This window comes from Lates calcarifer, linkage group LG7_1 (assembly GCF_001640805.2).
Source record: "Lates calcarifer isolate ASB-BC8 linkage group LG7_1, TLL_Latcal_v3, whole genome shotgun sequence".
Taxonomy (NCBI): Eukaryota; Metazoa; Chordata; class Actinopteri; family Centropomidae; genus Lates; species Lates calcarifer.
Genome location: NC_066839.1, coordinates 22460200 through 22480514, shown reverse-complemented (window position 1 = coordinate 22480514; position 20315 = coordinate 22460200). Strand labels below are relative to the sequence as shown.

The 20315-nt window shown below is 40.2% G+C and overlaps 2 protein-coding genes across 2 annotated transcripts in view; one reads left to right on the top strand and one right to left on the bottom strand.

Moving 5' to 3' along the window:
- The window catches only part of LOC108899331 (gap junction beta-7 protein-like), a 494318-nt gene that overhangs the window by 471533 nt on the left and 2470 nt on the right, over nucleotides 1-20315 (bottom strand). The window lies entirely within an intron of this gene.
- LOC108899319 (zinc finger protein 292-like) lies at nucleotides 593-18581 on the top strand. The gene is given in 12 exon segments (XM_018699709.2): nucleotides 593-788; nucleotides 6044-6198; nucleotides 6392-6470; nucleotides 6902-7037; nucleotides 7998-8200; nucleotides 9900-10036; nucleotides 10802-10943; nucleotides 11403-13676; nucleotides 13678-14366; nucleotides 14368-16252; nucleotides 16438-16689; nucleotides 16691-18581. Coding segments are annotated over 12 exon segments (7614 nt in total). The 5' UTR covers nucleotides 593-623; the 3' UTR covers nucleotides 18188-18581.

The window sequence follows — 20315 nt, the reverse complement described above, 5'->3', positions numbered from 1 at the left end:
CATCTAACTTAGATTGTTTAAGTGTATTGTGATTAAATCTTTAAGTAAATATAAAATCTGGGCTAACAGCGTACAAACAGTTAATTCAAATAGCCTACCAGAGCGTAAGTGTGATGATAACCTCTCAAATGTAATGAACTTTAAGACAAAATGAAGTACAGTAACCTAACACTTATTGGAGTGACCGATGGCTGCATCTTCACAGGGCACTGTGTAGCCTATGTGTAATGTATGTTGTATGTATCTCATCCTTACATTTCTCAATATTTCTCCACCATCACTGTACTCCCAGCAGTGGGGAGACCTTTATGAAACAGATCAGATTAAATAATACAGACAATTGGACAGCCAATAAAACGAGAGTGCATACATTCATTTGAAAAAAGGGAAGTACAATAAAGTCATTTCGCTCATCACTCTTCTGAACAATTATTACGTTCCTTTCCGTTATGTTATTAATGAAAATGACATACACTCGTAAGACACGCTAAGTCTAGCAGAATGAAAGTTTAATTCTTTACGGTAAAAAAAAGTCTGCATGACAGCATTTGCATCACTACGTACTCTTCTTACGCCGTTACGTAGCGACGCGGTAGTGGTACGCGCTGGAGCTGGCTGTGAAGATGGCGGACGAGGAGGCCGACCAGGACCGTAGTCCTGAGAACGGTATTAGTGAAACGATTTGGGAACTTAGACAACGGTTACAAGAGCTGCAAGAAATTGTGGTTAGAGAAAGCGACGACTCTTCGGTCCAGTCTTCTTCTGAGTATTGCCAAGAGTTTTGTAGGGTGAGTGTCCCCACACATCTTTAGTCAACAAGCTAGCCATCTTGCACTGACAATAACGGTACGTCCTAGCTTCTGGAGAATTCAGTGAAAGGTTTGATATCAGATCCGAAGTGTGCTTGGATGAACTGCACTATAGTTTTACCCAGTAACAGGTTTAAAGTATGTGCAATGGTAAGTACCGTTAATCGGCGTAGGAGAACATCAAAATTGAACTCAATCTGACCGCTGACACGGCTAGGTCAGCTAGTTAGCCACTAGCACACGCTAGCTGATAGGTTTTTCTGTAGGAAGTAGTTAACCTAGATGTTATTGGCGTTAAAAAAAACCTCCAGATATCAATTGTAGCCTGGTTAGAACAGACCAATAGCTGCCTGTTTTCAGTTTCCCCCAGCGTGGTGAAAATTCCCAGTTACACGTTAGCATTGCAGCCACTCAGCTGTACCTGTAGTTAGCCTAACGTTAGCTTTTAGCCTTGTATGTTTGGCTACGTGCGCGTGCTTGTGAGACACATTTCGCGAATTGTCTCCGGTTTGTAACTGAGCCCTCAAGCCAGCAAAACCAACTGATCTTGCTTTGTGATGCCCTTTGTTATAAGCACTGTCCTTAATTTAACGGTGCACAACTACGTAGCCTTTTAGAAATGTTTTTGTGTAAAATTTAGCGAATTTGTTAAGGCAGCGATTCCCGCGATGAATTTTGTGTGTGTACGTGCCGAATGGAACGCACACTTTTACAGAAGAGAGATGCTGTTTTCCACCACAATTACATAGTGGAATCAGTAAAGCATGTATTACACCTAGTCTATCTTGAGTCCTGCACCTTGACCAGTAGTAAACCATTGGCATATTCCAGTAGCTAAAGAGATGCATGTTGAGATTTATGCGAGCATATGAGAATACGAGGAGGGCGGATCTGCACCAAGCATCTCGACTCCCGTGGTAAGCAAGTGGTCTTCTTGGTCAACGGATTTGGAGAACGGAAATGTGTCCACTGTCTCCAGAAACGAAACTAAGTGTAACACTGGGTTATGTCATTCAAATGCATATCTAAAATGATAGTGGTGTCCTCCAAAGTATTTTGGTAGTAGGGTCATGAGGAGGATTTTGAGACATTATTGATTGATAGTGATGATATGATGACTGTTCACTAAGTCTCCTACTGCTGAGAGTTTGTTGTAGTCATGAAATAGTTAAAAGGTTCTTTGATAGTAGCCACACTAGCATTCCAGTGAACCTGGAATTTCAGTATTTCAGATTATTGTAAGGACACTGTCATTTGAGTTTAACATGAAAAGTTATTGAGGGGCTGCTGATGCACAACAACAAGCAGTATTACGCAAAAAAGTTTCTCCTATGCTGAAATGTAACTACTCATTAGTTTTTCTCAATTACAAAATTGTGATACAGTTAGGAGATGCACCACTGTAGTTTTCATTAATGATCTAGAAAAGCCTTTGAATTTTTTTTTTTAAATATACTTTCTCTTTTGAGGTTAGTTTTTGAGAAATTGATTCACTGGCTGTTGGATTTTCCAGACTTACCACACATTTATTATATGTAGACAATGTCCATTTAACTTAATGTGCTATCTTCAAAAACAACAGGATAATGATTTAGGCCTGTAATAGAGAATGCAATCTCAGACTCATCTCTTGCTTTGTTATATATACAGTCTTGGTCAAAATTATTGGCAGGTACAGAATTTAGAATACAAACCAATTTTGTATAATCAGAATATTTAATGAAATGTCCAAAGTTATTGAACATAACAAAAATGTTCATGTAGTGAAATAAAGAATACGGACACAAAATTAGGGCTGCCCCGTAAAGGTTGATGATTCGATGCATCTGTTTACCTGATTTGACTGACAAAATGTTAGTTGACAAATAATTACTCTTTTTAGCTGCCTTGCAGTTCACACATAGGGCAATGTGGCAGGCTGTAAACATTACAACCAAGTCTTGTCTTAATGTGGCTGAATCACAAAACTAACTATGATGTTAATAGAGACGATGATGGAGGGCAGTATGAGGCAGGGCAGTGATGCTTGTTTCTGTTGGCTGCTTGGAAACTCCCTGCCTGTCTACTGAGAGTTGCATGCCCATCATGGGAATGCACACAGCTAAAGCTACCATTGTAATGGCAAGTTAAATGGACTGTAAATGGACTGTACTTATATAGCGCTTTTCTAGTCTTTTCGACCACTCAAAGCGCTTTACACTACAGATCACATTCACCCATTCACACACATTCACACAGCACATATTCTATATTTAATGTGCTTTCTAAACACATTCACACACATTCACACACCGATGTGAAACACACACATCGGAGGCAATTTGGGTTCAGTATCTTGCCAAGGATACTTCGGCATGCAGACTGGAGGAGCCGGGAATCGAACCACCGACCTTCTGATTGGTGGACAACTGCTCTACCTCCTAAGCCACAGCCGCCCAATCTGGCTGACAACACTGTCAGCAGCCCGGCAGAAGAGACACTCTGTGGTGGAGTATGATTTCATAACTATGCTATGACCGGGATGCCAACTTAATGTCAGCAAAGGAGAAGACTTGTTGAGAAGATGTGTCAGTAATGTTCAGGAGTTGATCAGTTCTTAATGAAGACACTTTATTATCACTACTGCTACCAGAGAGACTGACAAAGGAACAAAGAAAATGTAGTACATATATAGGGTAAGGAATAACTTAAAATTAGGGATGGGCATTTTGATTACTTTTTGAAGTCAATTAATCAAGCCAATTTAAGTCGATTAGTCAAATAGCCATGACGTGATTGTTAAGATGTGCCCTCCACCCAAACCAAAATAATATGTTGTTATGTCAAGTCATGTTTTTTGCAGTGTAGTGTACAGATGCACTAACTTTACCTCCCAAGCCCCACTCATCAACAATGCACCTCAGACTAAGCAGTGATGTTGTCAGCAGTGTGTCTCTGTGCAGCGAGTCTGGAGAACAGAACCGGAAATGTTCCTGTCACCGCCCATGTAACGGCAGGTGACAGTGAAAAACTCTGATGTAAGAGCCGTCCATGCTGTCCATCAGTTGTTATCGCTACTTTGTTGGCTTCCGTCAAGTTCTTTTTTAGAGCTGTAGCTGCCTCATTCCTTTTCTCAATCTGACCAGTAATGGTCTTCCGTGGTGTATTCAGGTTCCATAAGCCTTTAACAGCTCCACTCCTTCAACAACGCTAAGAGGAAACATATTGTCTGAAATCAATGAAGTCCCCAAAGCTATTTGTTATCTGTTCCTGTTGTTTGCTGTCACTTGAGCGTTTTAAGTGCAACAAATCCTCAGTGTTTTCCGCTAGCGCCAGCTGTTGGCCAGACATTTTCAGCAGACTACTTTCTTAATGTTTCAAGTCACGTTACCGCATAATGTTATAACTATAATCTTAAACCAGATGAAGGATTTTTGTCATCAGAAGTCTGGATCTTAAGTAAACAGAGCAACAAGCTGAGCAAACAGCCCCTCTTAGTGTCCTGTGTCCGCAGCGCAGAGAAACATTGATTTTTTTGTATGAAACTGCTTTATTCAGTGTTTTTACCGATTTTAATTACCTGGTACGTTTGTTTTGGAGGTAATGAGACCTCTGTAGATAATTCGTCTCACAGTAAAAACCTCCTGAACGATGAACACTGAAGAAATCTAAACTTACAAATGAAATGGAATGAGTTGTACGAGTTGTTTGACAATGCAAAAAAATAAGTCTTGCAAAATTCATGATGCGTTAACTCCCCATATCCTCCGAAATAAATGTAAATGAGCCAATTTTGTATAAACAGAATACTAAAATAAAATGTCTGTTACTGAACGAAAGAAAAAAACAGCAACAACAAGAATTAGAGCCTTAAGTAGTATGTGAATTCTTACAACCACAAATGAGCTTTGTGCAGTCACAGTGACCTTGACCCTCAAGGCATTCCTTGATATCATGTTCAATTATCCTCAGAGGTCTCATCCTCTCCAAATCAAACAGAACCGATAATAAATACTGGAAAAAAAACATTGAATATGGTAGTTTCACTTTAAAAATGTGTGTTTTTGTGGAGCTCTTCAGCAGACAGAGGACATCAGTAAGGTTCTGATGGCTTTTAGCTGAGCTGCTGCTATCATTAGCTTAGTTTGCTTCTAGATGTTCAGCTTGTTTTTAGATTAGGATTCCTTCAGTAGTCATTGCTCAGGAGCTTTTCTTTACTTCTTTTCTTATCCACAGAGCAGTTAATTAATAATAGTAATTAAAATCTGTTTTTAAAAAAACATGGAATAAAACAGTTTCATGTTACAAATCAGTGTTTCTCTGCGACACTCTTGGCTGGGCACAGGACAGCGAGGGATTCTGGTCCTTGTTGACATGATAGCATCATGCAGTTCTGCTGCAGATTTGTCAGAGCTCTGCACATGCTGTGAGTCTCCTATTCTACCTCATCCTTAAGGTGTTCTGTTGGATTCAGATCTGATGACCAGGGAGGCCAATGAAGTACACTGAACTCACGTCATCTTCATGAAACCTGTCTGAGACAACTTTTGTTGTGACACGGTACATTATCATCATTTAACCAGTGCCCAGGGGGCCAATACGTGCCAAGAAAATACCTCCCACACCATTATGCCAGTAAGCGGAACTGACACAAGGCTTGGATTTCTGTTGTTTACGCCAAATTGTGACTACATGTCACAGCAGAAGTCCAGATTAATTAGACCACGCTATGCTTTTCTGATATTCATATGTCCAGTTTTGGTGAGCCTTTCCCCACTGCAGCCTCAGTTTCTTGTTCTTGGCTGCCAGGAGTGAAATCTGACATGTTCTTCTGTTGAGCCATCACCTCAATGGATCTTTTCATTTAGGGGCAGTAGTGCCCCTAAAAAATAAACGTATATGTAGAGTCCTTTGGTGGTGCTCATTTCTCATGTCTTTTCAGTCAAGTAAAATCAGTTCAGTTTATATAGTGCCAAATCACAACAGAAGTTATCTGATGGCACTTTTCATACAGAGCAGGTCTAGACCGTACTCTTCCTATTATTATATTTACAGAGAGAGACCACAGTCCACCATGATCATCATCATTACCATCATTATCAGCACTAGGTAACCATATAGGTATTAGTTTTTGTGCAAAGGACCCAGCTGTCTGTACAAAGTCACACAAGTTATATATATGTATGGTTCAGTACAGACGGTGTCTCTTTAAATTGTTGCGTGGTAAGTAAATGACTGTTCTTCCCGCTTCATAGACACTGCTGGAGTATGCAGGCCGTTGGAAGATAGAGGAGGAGCCTCTACCACTGGTGGAAGTGTACATAGTTGCGCTGCTGAGTTACGCCCAGGCCTCTCCATACCTCTCCCTGCAGTGTGAAAATGTTCCTCTTGTGGTTGAGAGGCTGTCACTGTAAGTGCCATTAAAATGTGATTCACTGCGGATGAGATGTAGGGTTTAACCTCATGATCAATTATTATTTTGCTGAATGCAGCCATGTAACAAAAGCAAAATTACAACTTTCCTGTTAAGTCTATCAGTGTTTCTGTTTTCATATTTAAAGTTTGAGGGAAAATCAGTGTCATGTTCTCTATTTGTACTGTAGGAGTTTTGTGGAGCTTTTGCTCTCATTGAAGGAGGATGTTCCAGGCAGCTTGTGGAAAGAATTCAAGTCATCTGTGCAGGTAAAGAGGTAGATTCTCATTTTATGAAAGATCAGAACAAAAACATAAGTTTTGTACCCCATGACAAAGCACTGTCTCCCTACAACTTACTTTGTTTATACACTATGAAAGTTACACTGTGTGAAACACCGTACTGATCGTCCCTAAAATTTTTAAGTTGAAATGTCTTGGCTTGGCTTTCAAAATGTCCACAACCTGTGCTAAGCAGTGTTGTTAAATCAATCAGATTCAAGTGAGGAAATGGGACCTCAAACTAAATGTTCTTTATCATGTGCATGATTCACAGCCTTTAACAAATTCATTAAATTTCCTTACACTTATTTCTCATTTGTGATTCAGACACTACCAAAACTCTTGAGTGCATAGCCTCAAACATCAGATTGTCACATACCTTGTGACTTCAAGTAATGGGGTTTTCCTGTTGTGCATAGTTTGCTCACAGTAAGCTGCAAGAGAATGGACTCACTCAACTGTCCCTACTGTCTGGTTTGGGCCAGTATGATGGTGTTTGGACCAACAAGGTCCTGCAAGGCCTTCTGTCCAATGAAAATCTACAGACAGACCAAGGTGAGTTCTTGCACTCATTTTCAGGAGTTTGCAGCTCTGTGTGACAGTATTCTTACTCACAGTGAAAGGAGGGAGGCAAATGTACGTTTTTGTTTGAGTATCTCCAGTAGTAGAGTCGTATAGCATCATGAGCTGTTATATTGTTAAGAACTGGGATGATTTAATTTTCAAAAGTCAAAATATTGGGTCAAAGTTATTAAATTTAGATATTTTTATTTTTCACATTGGAAACAAGAAATATATTTGCTTTCTTTTCTCTTATATGTGAGATATGTGTAAGTTGAAGAAGAAAATTTACTTATGAATAGTATGTTTGTCATATTATCTCACATAACCAGAGACACACTATAATGAACGTAAAGCATGGTGGCGGCAGCATCATGCTGTAGTGACTCTCTGCTGCTGCAGGCCTTTGTAGGCTTGTGCAGGCAAAGTAAAATATATGCCGATGGCTTTTCTTGCAGATAGAGCCTGCATTGATTTCACTCCATGCGCACTTTAGATCAAGCTGACCATGCAATTGAGGTTTGAAAACGAGAAGAAACTTGAAAAGTCAGAAACTTGATTGTATGCTGTCCCAAGTTTGGTCTTCATTCACTGTTGAGATTTTGTAATAAAAGGCTTTAGCTGTAGATTTTATTAAGAAAGATATTTACAGTGGCTCAACTACCATCTGCCTAAGAAATTTGTCATAATAATAGATATCTATAATTGCAGATATTTATCTCCTGATAAAATTGTTAATCATGCATCATATTGATTCATTTAATGTTAATTATAGGAAATGCTGTAATGGAATACAGATTGAGCTGTAAAGCTGCATTTATTTATTATCAATAAATCTCTCAGCTGCTGCTAGAAAGATAACAGTGTTAGTCATTTCCAGCATTTGTTAAGTTCCTACATTTGCACATTAAACATAATTTATAAAAGCTATATAAATATTGCCACTGGTTTCAGTTGAGGAGTTCCTGATGCAGGAGGGGCTGGTCCTGTTGGAGATGAGAGTGAAGCAGCTGATGAAGGAAAAGCAGCTGGGGAAGGCTGCACTGCTGGCAAAGACATGCTCTGAGTGTCCTGTTCTCCAAGGGAAAGGACCTTTCAAGCAGATGTACCTTGTCTGCCTCTGTGCTACCTCAGATCAGGATCAGCTTATGGACGAGGTAAGTTTCGCAGAGAACTGCAATACGTTATTTGAACTATTGTAATACACAATCTAACTGTTGAAATCAGTCGATAAGAAGCAGATCAGACCTGATAATAGTTTTCATGTTATGTCACACAGATGAACTATTATCAGTGCACACTACTGATCTATTATATGTAAGGCTTTTCATTGGCAAGAGTACTTATTCACCACCAGCATCTTCCTCTACACTTCTCAAAGTTTAAGATTGTTGTGGCCGTTGATTTGTTGCACTCTTTGCAGATCCTGGTGTGTCATGTCTTTGTATTATTTCTCTTTTTTAACCAAACTGACTTGAAATTTAACAATAACTTGTAGCATGTTTAGGTAACTAAAGCAGCTCTGTGTATGTGTTGCGGGGGTTGAAGAGGGTCACAGATAAAGAGACGCACATATCTGTATTATGTGCATTTTGGTGTGATTGCTACAGCTCAGCATGTGCAACTCTCAACAATAGGGTTCCAACTCTATCCCAGTTTCATGGTCTACCTTTATGTGAAAATTGATTGTTATCATACCATGTGCATTTGTGTATTGCTGGTATTGATGCAGTGATGATGATGAAAAAAATGCAACTGAATGGAGAATCTCACTCACATTTCTGCCTGTCAGACTCTGCAACTAGCGCCCTGCGCACACACCCATACACGCACATATGCAACAGATAAAGTGGTAGAGGGAAGAGAGACAGATATTACCAATCTCCATTCTCTGAAAAAGAAATTGAAATAAGCAGCATGGCATTACTTAGGATATCTGAGAAACACACATGGGGTTGTGCTCAAGGATGAATATCCAGTGCGCCAAAAGAATCAAAAATGGCTGCTAAAGGAGGAAACACATCAAACATGTTGGTCTTACAAACAGATCTAACCCTGTGTGTGTGTGTGAGAGAGAGAGAGAGAGAGAGAGAGAGAGAGAGAGAGAGAGAGAATCAGTCAGGATCAGTCTGGCTGCACTGTTATGCACCCACAGTAAATTGGCAGCAATTTTGATAATTGCTTAAAGCACTTATGACAACATTCCTCTCTATTTTCAGGATTTTCATAAACCAAAAACTCATGTGATTAATGTCCCAATATGAACCATTATTGAGGATTTTCATTTATGCAGCCTTATTTTAATTTTTAAGTATGTATGATTGTCAATCAGGTACTTACTATAATGATTTAATTAAGCCATTCTTATTATTGTATGGGACCGATGCTATTTTAGAAATAATTCTAATGTATCTTACCTTGAACCTGGTCACATAGTTTGTAATTAATGTTAACACAGTAGCATTTGCACTGCAATGCGTTTCAGGGATAAAATGTGAGAGTGATTTGATCAAGATTTGTAAATGTATTGAAACATCCTTCTAAGAAGAAAATTGTTTAGTGCAGTGCACCTTGCCTCATACCTCCCTCTTGCTTGTTCTCTGTGCTGTGCGCACTACCGGGTCTGATTCAGTCTCTCTCACGTTTAAGACCTTCTTGTGTAATTTCCTTATCCACAAGATGGCAGACTACACTTAAAAACAGCTTGTGAGACTGTCAACATTGGAGGCATTTATGGTATCTCACAATACTTCAGAAATAGTTGATGATGAATTTCAGCTTGTGGATATTCTCTTAAGGGGATTTTCATCGTTTCCAAAAACTAACTTACTGTATACATGGCATCAATCTGTACAGCTTTCAAAGGAGGACTGCCGAGATGCATTAGAGATGATCTGCAATCTGGAGTCAGATGGAGATGAAACTGCAGCTTTCAGCTTATGCTCAGCCTTCCTCAGGCGGCAGCTTCTCCAAGGAGATACATACTGTGCTTGGTAAGAAAACAAAAGCCACACCATTTGATGCTCATCTGTATTGGATTTCCTTTTTTTCTCACATGATACTTCAATTCTATACCTAGTACCTACCTCAGTTTAGCAAACCACCCAAACCACAAGAGAAGAACAACACACACAAACAAATATACATAGCTGGCTGTATCAGAGACGAGTAAAGGACACTGACCCCTTGTGTGGCCCTGTGCACACTGACTCACACAAGGTTTATGCAAGTGGGGTACATTGACAGTATAAATATAAAATATATTGCAGTTTTCAAAATATATATTGCACAAAAAAGAAATACAAAATAGGAAATAAATAAGAAATAAATAAAATAGACAAGGCATAATTTAATGAATATCATTTAAAAGAGCTACTTATTTAAAATGACTACAGTCGATGTTAAGTAGCCTGATAGCTGTATATTTATTCCCCTAACATATATTTATGCATTTGTACTTGAATAAACAGATTTGTTATATTATAACTATTGACATCTTTTGTCATAATTTGTGTTTTTCTAGTAAAATATGAAATGATGCTGATATGAAAAAACATCAAACCAAATTGAGTTCAAATCATCCAACAGAGCACACAATGAATAGCTTGCACAAAATCACTGAGGTGTTATCAGTGCTACCACTGTGTGTTGTCAGTGCTACCACAATGTTCTTGCTTATACAGCTCTTCTGTAAAGTGTTTGTGTTATTGTATGTTGTAAGTTGTTGAATTCCCTTCCTTCCCTTTCCTTCAAACCAGGGAGCTCACACTGTTTTGGAGCAAACTGCTAAAGCGATTGGAGCCATCAGAGCAGGCCTTCCTCGACAGATGCCGCCAGATGTCCTTACTTTCCAAAACCGTGTACCATATCCTGTTCCTCATCAAGGTCATCCAATCAGAGGTTTGTTAACAGTAAACTGTTAAAGTATTATCAAACTACAGGCCCATTGATAAACAAAAGTTATCATCACCATTTACCTTTCAACTATTATGTATCATTCCACTCCCCCACATAGTGTCCAATACATTTATGTTAGTCTGTGTTGGCGCAAATTTCAAGTTATCTCTTCAGTATCAAGTGCTCACTGCATGGAGGCTTGACAGGAGGCTTTGTGTGGATAGACAACAGCAGCCATGGTCAGCTTTAATTCATGTTGTTTACCATTACTTGGGGTGACCTAGCTTCAACTCTTCAATATATGTTATTGAGAAGTTAACACCTACCAGCAGCCAAATACTGTTAATAGTTATGATTTTCTTTTCTAAAAATGTATTTGCTTTATTAATTGTTAAGAATTTCAGAATAATTTTGTTTCATATGTTTGGAAGTTTTAATGATTCAGCTTCCCCTTTTTCATAGATTGACAGCATTGGACTACCAGTGTGCATTGAAATGTGCATAAGGGCTCTGCGAATGGAATCAGATGATGGAAATACCAAGGCCACTGTGTGTAAAACTATTTCCTGTTTGCTTCCTAATGACCTAGAAGTCAAGCGAGCCTGCCAGCTGACTGAGTTCCTCCTGGAGCCCACAGTGGATTCCTACTACGCTGTGGAGACTCTTTACAATGAACCAGATCAAAAACTAGAGGAGGAGAATATGCCCATTCCCAACTCACTGCGCTGCGAGCTCCTGTTGGTTTTTAAGACCCAGTGGCCTTTTGACCCAGAGTTCTGGGACTGGAAAACACTTAAGCGTCATTGTCTAGCACTGATGGGTGAAGAAGCTTCAATAGTGTCATCCATTGACTTGCTGAATGATACTGAAAGCCCTGAGGAAGAGGAAGACTTCTTCAGTCAGGAGGGGCTTAAGAATATCCCAGACCATTTAGTCAGTGGTACGTATGAACTAAAAGACATCACAGACAAAAGACAGAAAAACAGAGAAATGAAGAAACTGAGAGAAAAAGGTTTCATATCTGCTAGATTCAGAAACTGGCAGGCATATATGCAGTACTGTGTGTTGTGTGACAAAGAGTTTCTCGGCCACAGGATTGTACGCCATGCACAGACTCATCTTAGTGGTGGAGTATACAGCTGCCCTATATGTGCTCAAACCTTTACCTCAAAAGATACATTGATTCCCCATGTAACGTCACATGTCAAACAGTCATGCAAGGAAAGGCTAACTGCAATGAAAACCAACAAGAAATTGGCTAATCCCAAAACGGCTGCCCCTGTTATTGCAGCGTTAAAGGCCAAGACGGAAAATGAACTATATGAAAATGGTGATTCTCTAGGGCAAAATGGGGGGGTTATACACAATGTTCAGGTCAGAGTGGAAAGGTGTAACACAGAGAGTAGTGAGGATAATGTATGCCCAGTTGGAAAATGCAGAAGGAGCTTCAAATTTTTCAAGAATCTCATTGCACATGTTAAAGCTCATGGGGACAACGAGGAAGCAAAGACTTTCCTCGAAATGCAGAGCAAAAAGGTTGTTTGCCAGTACTGCCGCCGCCACTTTGTCAGTGTCACCCATCTTAACGATCATTTGCAGGTCCACTGTGGTGTGAAGCCTTACATCTGTATACAGTTGAACTGCAAGGCAAGTTTCTTGTCCAACACTGAGCTCCTCATACACAGGAAAACACATTCTGTTTTTAAAGCTAGATGCATGTTTCCCAATTGTGGAAAGATTTTCAATGAGGCCTTCAAACTGTATGACCATGAGGCACAACATTATAAAACTTTCACTTGTAAAGCTGTGGATTGTGGAAAGGTATTCCATTCACAACAGCAACTGGATGTGCACCAGGAGGAGCATGCTACTCAAGAGGAAAGCCCATCTTCTGAACAGACCTCACAAAATATGCATCCTGGCCCTTCACTCATTGAGCAAATGCTTTCAAATCACACTCCTCTTAAAAAAGAGAGTTGCCAAGAGAACTGGAACACTGAAAATCCTGTTAATCCAGATCATGGAAGACTGTCAGTGTCCATTGAGAGCTTGCTGAAATCTTCACAAGTACCTGTGGAAACCTTAAGACAGTACAAAGTCAAACATGACCCACAAAATATGCCTTTCTCAACCACTCAGACACAGAGTTTAAATAATTCTGTGATTCAGCCTGTGAATTCCAACTTGTCTGTTCCTAATAATCAGAGAGATGGTTCTTTTGATTATATGAGACCTCAACAGAATCAACCAGTACATCAATATGAACAGAATTTAGGTAACATGTCACTTGGCTGTAATACACACGTCTTACAAGGCCAGCCACAAATGTTCTCCAGTAATGTGAATATTGGGTCAATGAGTTACAACTCTGACTGCAGTTTACCATTGCCCAGTCAGGAACTGCCAGCGTGTAGCAGCAGTCTGTTAACAGTATCATCATCCCAAAACTCTGTAGAGCCAGCAATGTCACAACCACTTCCTCCAACACTAACCCCTCAGTCGCTTTCTGGAAACAGACCAGAGAACTCTGTTACATCCTCAACGACCACAGGTCCCCCTCCAGGACAGAGAGAGCGATTTCACTGTGCATTTGAAATGTGTACAAGGCACTACAGCTCTTACAGAAGTGTTACTAAGCACATGAAAACAGTTCACCCAGATTTCTATGAGCAATGGAAAGTTAGTCGAACTAAAATCAGGATAACCTACACTTCAGCACCAAGCACATCATCTATTGGACATTTCAGATTCTGTCACCTCACTTCAGAATCAGCACAGCAACAAAGTACCAGTTCATGGAGTTCAAAGGCAGAATGTTATCCAATCACCCCCTTATACTAACATGGGCACAGGCTCTAACTATTCTTCATCTGCGCACAACCAGAATGCTTCACTTCTGATGGAAAATGTTTTAAATCCCATTGTTCTCTCTCAGTTAGGAAGTGAAACAAATCCAATAGCTACACAGTCCCAAGTTTCAGATAATCAAAATTGGCACCCAGTCCCTGGAAGTGGACAAATTCAAAATTGTGGCTCTTCCCAAATCTATCCATCTAACTTGCAAGTGATGCCTCAAGTTGATTCTAGCAGAGGTGCTCTACCTCCTAATGTCCCATCTTGCTCCATGATAGGACTAACGATGACAAGATCAGCAGAGTCCTTGCAGTCACCACTTACGGAAAATGGGTCCCTGTCAGTTTTCCCCTCGTGCATGGAGGGTGTAAAAGAAGTGTCACAGCAAACAGAAGAACTTCTTCCGCCATATACATCACAGATGCAGAGCAGTTTAGCCTCAGGTTCCAAGTCACCAGAAAAAACAAAGGCGAATCAAAATCATGTGCAGTCCAGTTTTCCCTCCTCAGACATTGCAGGCCAAAATAGCAGTAACAACCAATCTCAAAATGGCCCACTCTCTGAAAACAACCCAGGAAAATCAAAAACGAACCAAAAGAAACAGAAGAACCAAATGGCCTGCTATTCTTAGGGATGGCAAATTTGTTTGTTGCAGGTGTTTCAGACAGTTTAATAGTCCCAAATCCCTTGGAGGTCATTTGTCCAAGCGTGCAATCTGCAAACCATATGAAGAGTCGGAACTGAACACAGACCTGCCAACATCATTTCTTGACCTCCTCAATTCAGAGCAAAGAGTTAGCACCACTCAGCCACAGTTGTCTTATAATCCTGCTGCTGTGTATCAGGAAAAGCCTCATCAGTCAGTAACAAGTACTTCAACAGTCACAAAAGATTACCCCACTGACGATTATCCACAAGATAATTTGCCAGCATATGGGGATGGTGAGTCAAATGATGACATCCTTAAACAAATCATGGCCGAATCCAGTATGTCTGATCTTTTTGTGCCCACACCTGCTCCCCAGCCATTGTTTCAAAACCCATGTGTTGCCTATGGAGCCGGTGAGCGTTTGCCAGGGAGCTCAGTCATACAGCATACAGAAAATGTCCAGTTGAAGAGAGAGGAGAGGCAAGAGGACAACTCATATAGTACAACTCATTATCCTCAGCCAAGCAGTGGTACGTTTGCTAGAAGTGAGTTCCCTGACCCGCTTCTTTCTCAAATCCTCACTGAAAACCCTTCTGCTGTTCCTGGCAATGTACCTACAAACCACTTGACTCCTGGGGAAATTCACAGTGAAGGGTATCACTCTGAGACAACCATTCAGACAACAGATACAGTTTCAAATCCAGTGATGCAAACGGTGTTACCTGATAGTCACATTAGCCAAGTGACAACAAGTGGCAAGCAGACAGAGACACAAAGGAAGACTACAGAGCAAGATATTAAAAAGAGACTGCGGGAGCAGATTTTGGCTGGTGACTTTCAACGAAGAAACAGCTTATGTCTTTCAGGCAGTACCGACCCTAATGCCAGTTCAAACAATCCCATGACTTTTGACCCACTGTGTGGTGCCTCCAATATATCTGGACTTCATCAGATGTCTCGTGATACAAAGAGTGACTCAGTCAGTCATGGACAACTCATTCAAGAAAATCCTGTAATCATCCCAGGAACCTCTGGTGAAATTGAACGACTACTGAACACACACAGCTTTACTTGTTTCAGGGAGACGTCCACCCCACAGCAGGATGTCCTGAGCCCCACAGGTATTGCAGTAAATGATGCAGATCTTGAACCCAGTCAGTTATCTGCCAGCCAGCAGCAGTGGATGACAGAAATTCAAAGTGCATTTGAAAGGCTCGACCTGGTCAGAGAGATATCTGATCAGATACCAGCTTCTGTGAAACAAAATGCTAGTCCTATGAACAGTGAGACAGGACCCACAAAGGTCCAGTCACGTAGCTCAATGTTGTCTACTTACGTCAAACCGTTTGCATGTGAGAATGAGAACTGCCCATTTAGTTCCATGTCAAGTGAAGCACTTTGGAAACACCTGTCCAAAACTCACAACTACACACTTGAGATGGTGAATGTGGTTAAAAAAAGGTATGGCCTATATGCTCCATTCAAGTGTCAAAGGTGTAGTAAAGCATTCACTCGTAACTCAAACCTTCGCACTCACTACCAGTCAGCTCACAAATTATCAGCTAAAGAAATCGCAGATCTAGATATGAAGCGCAGGCTGGCCAATGCTACTGCAGCTGCTGCTATCCAAAAGTGGCCTGTTGGTGCAAACCAGGCCCCAGTGGCTCAAACCACAGTGACTACTCATCCATCCTTGGAGAACAGAGCACGAGATACAGGAACTAACATTGACATAACTACTCAGAAATTTCAAGATGACAGTCGTTCCACAGTCATTCAACCCTTGCAAACTGTCCCCACGCACAACCAAGCAATTACTCCATCAACACAGGCCCAGACCTCCACATCAGCCTTTCAGTTAGTGCAAGCAGGGACAGCAGCAGAACAGTGGTCACATGGACAGCAAAGAAACCTGCCTAAGGTGCCCGATCAACATACAAGTGGCCAACAAGTTGGAGCCCATTTGCCAGCCATGTGTCAACTCCTCTCGCTCAGCCTCCATTTGCCACACCAGAGGCTAATGGGGCTCCATCTCTCGACAATCAGTCTGCAATTAACAGGCAGTCAGTAGTTAAGCCAACCATAGACATTACCAAGAAGACAAAAGAGAAGAAGTCCAACGGTGATTCCATGAGTCCATACAGACCATATCGTTGTGTTCATCAGGGCTGTGTGGCAGCCTTTACCATTCAGCATAATCTGATCCTCCATTACAGGGCTGTCCACCAGTCTGCTTTGTCAGCATTAGGAGGTGAACAAGGAGCAGGACCAGAGTGAGGGATTGGATGAAACAATGGAACATGATGAGGAGGACCCAGAGGCAGAGATCCCCCAAATTTTAGAATTCAGATGCCAGGTCAAAGACTGCTCCCGAGTTTTCCAAGAGGTTCCCAACCTTTTGCAGCACTACCTTCAGCTGCATGAATTCAGTCTTGATAAGGTTGGCAATCTCTTGTCTGGCATCAAACTCGGCAAGTTTGCTTGTGGCCACCAAGGATGCACAGCATCCTTCACTACTCTCTGGAAGTACATTGGGCATGTTAAAGAACAGCATAAAGATATAAAGCTGGCCAAACCTGAGCAGTTGAATGGCTCATTCAAGTGTGAAATTGAAGGCTGTGACCGTTCATATGCAACAAAGTCAAACCTGCTCAGACATGTCATGAAAAAGCATCACGACCTGTATCAGCCTAAACTAAAAAATCAACAGATAAAAGAAGATGGGTTGAAACAAAGCTCAAAGACTTTGCATTACCAAATGACCAAGACAAGTAATGGGAAGGAAAACATTGAGAGCAATAAAAAGATCATACAGAGGGGCGGTGACACAAAGAGAGTAAGCAAGTCAAAAAACAATCACTGGACAAAATATGGAAAACCCTCACTGAAATCTAAAGTGGAGGCATCTGCAATGTGTACCAAGAAATTTCCTCTACAATACCCATGTATGATCAAAGGTTGTGAGTCAGTCATGAAATCAGAGCGGAGCATATTAAAACATTACATGGGACATGGGCTGTCAGAAAAGTATCTGGAACAGCAAAGGAGTCACTTCATATTTTGCAAAAAGTTCCCCAGGCAGAAGTGTCGCTCCATCAGGAGTGATGATTCCAAATCAGACAACACCTCTGACCTTTCAGACAATGAGCTGACCACAGACACTGGCCTGGAAGGAGGAGAATATGGATATTCAAAGCCTGTCCTACGCAAAAGGGCCACAGCAGGGATCCCTGCGGCATTGTTTGACAGCAAATTATCAAATGATGAAAGTTCAGATGGCTCTGTGATGCTCAAACGCAAACGAGGACGTCCACGAAAACTGATCGAAAAAATTGTGAAACGCAAGAAAATACCACGCACAACCAAGATGGATGTAGTTTACAGCAAGGATGATGAATCAGACGACTCCTGCCCTGCAATACTGCAGGAGGAGATGACAGAGCAGAGTGCTCCACTGGCCTCCTTTAAACCTATGGGATTTGAGATGTCTTTCTTAAAATTCCTGGAACAGTCAAATAAGTCTGAACATGTCCTCACAAGGAAAGTTGATGTGCCAGAAACATGGAGGAAAACATCCAGTGTGAACACCAAAGACACTTGTGTCAGGTTCAGTAACCTTCGGAATTTGAAATCACTTAGTAAGGTTAAAATAATTATAGATGCTGCTTTTTCAGGTGTCACTGACCTTATGTTGAAACAGCTGCAGTCCATGCAGCCCACAGTGGTATTGGAAAAAAATGACTAACTGGTCCTTTTGTTGTTTTTTAAAGCAGAATCTCAGGACTTGAGTTAAATCTGCTGCAACTGGTGCCCTACTTATGAAAGTTTTTTTTACTCATCCAGTAAAAAAAAGTTATACTGTAATATGATCTGTACAATTTATCTTTTTTTTAATTGAAGTATGTATAGCATGTTTTTATTTATGGACTGTTAAGTCAGAAAGTTGATAGTTAAAATCTGACATCAGCTTTGGGTGTCTTAATTATCCCTGTGGGACTTACAGACAAATGGACTTTGAAATGGCCTCTATTGTTGTGTGTAGTTTGTGATTTGAAGATGTTGATTATTGTGCGTTATGTATAAAGTTTGAAATCACCCACTGCCACCAGCAGTCTTACTAATAAACAAACAGTTTTTTACCTGTTTGAATTGTGTTTCATCATTTTGATTATGCTGCAGTTTAGTGAATTGTCTTTATGTTGCAGAATTTGGAGATACCGCAAACACACTGAATAAATGTGTGCATTTTTATAAATGTACACACATAGACACACACACACGTACATATATATATATATATATATATATATAAGAGAGAGAGAGAGGTCTTTTTGTAGTAATTGCTCTTCAGCTTTTTGTATGTAATTTGGAATGTTTGCTAGTGATAGATTATATCTAAACTCCGCAGTTTAAATCTTTTTTTTTTGTACCTCACCTGTTCATAGATGTTTAACTGCCCTTAAAGGGAATACTGCAGCATTTTGGAAATTATTTGCTTTGCTTTGTGGCTACCAAATCTTAGCATAACATTAAAACTGGAAGTGTCCAAAGTTCAAATTAGAGAGAGACCAACATGTCTTATTCAGGGCCGATATGGATACTGATTATTAGTAGTCAAGGAGGCCAAAAACTGATATTTGGAGCTAATATTCATTTGCAGTAAAAGTGAAAATATTGGCATCAAGATTTTGAGTAATACAAACTCCAACACTTAACTTCATTTAAATGCCTTTAAGCATATGTTTATTAAACAGCTTTTCAGATTTGCAACATGTTAAAGGTTTTTTTTTTTATCTTAGACAATAGACATCTTTGTTTTAAAATTCAAAATAAAAGTGCAGGGAGCTCCCAGGCTCAGCAGCATGTCCTATAAAGTTAAATGAAAACTTAAACAAGTAAATAGCTCCCTAAAGTTTTCTACAGTAAATAAAGTTTTCCAAAGTTTCAATATAACTGAAATGTTATTTTATCTTTCACTTATCTTTGTTTTAAGTTCAAACAAAAACAGTAAGTGCAGGGAGTTCCCCGGGTCAGCAGCATCTCTTAGCTCGGAGCTTCTCCATCTGCAAAACTTTTTCTCCTCTCCGCCAGTGTGTGAGCACTGTGCATGCACAGACTGCTGATTGGCTGTTACCCGTGCCGTGGCTCTGTGTGTAACCAATCAGATGGTGCTGTGGGCGGGACAATGCTGGAGACAGAGTAGTGACTGCAAACAGAGAGGCGTGGCTGCATCAGAGCCAAAATAATCCAGTTTTAAATTGATCTCTTATCGGCCGTCAGATTAAAAAAAAGGCTGATGCCGATATGCGTCAAATGTAGTTTTAGTTGTTGTTTGGGTGTATGAATTTATTGTTGCACTTAACACAGCAGTACGTTTGCAGTATTTGAATTGTGTTGAATTGTGAATGATCTTTAATGCAAAGCCAAGACACATTTCTGAACAAACTGCACTAATGAAAAAGTAGATAAATAGTAGGATTACTAAACTTATTTTTATGCTTGTCATTAACATTTGTAAAGAATATTTTCTTTACTATGCATCACACACAATAATCAGTGCTAAATGTTGATTTAGACAGTAGCAGGTGAAGAAAACAGTCAGTGTTTCCAAATGATTTGATGAACTGTCTACCACCACAGAGCAGCAATGAAACATTTTCAAACTCTTTGGCCTCTGGCTTCCATAATACACACAATTATTATCTATTATAGCTAATGGAAGAATTAATTAACTGCCCATTCACCCAGATGCAGGTTAAGAGTGACATACATACTACATGCAAACAAGTATAACTATATTAGAGGTAACTGTAACTGTAATATATATATGTAATATTGTGACAATATCTCAGCTGGTCTTAGTTCAGTGTCCC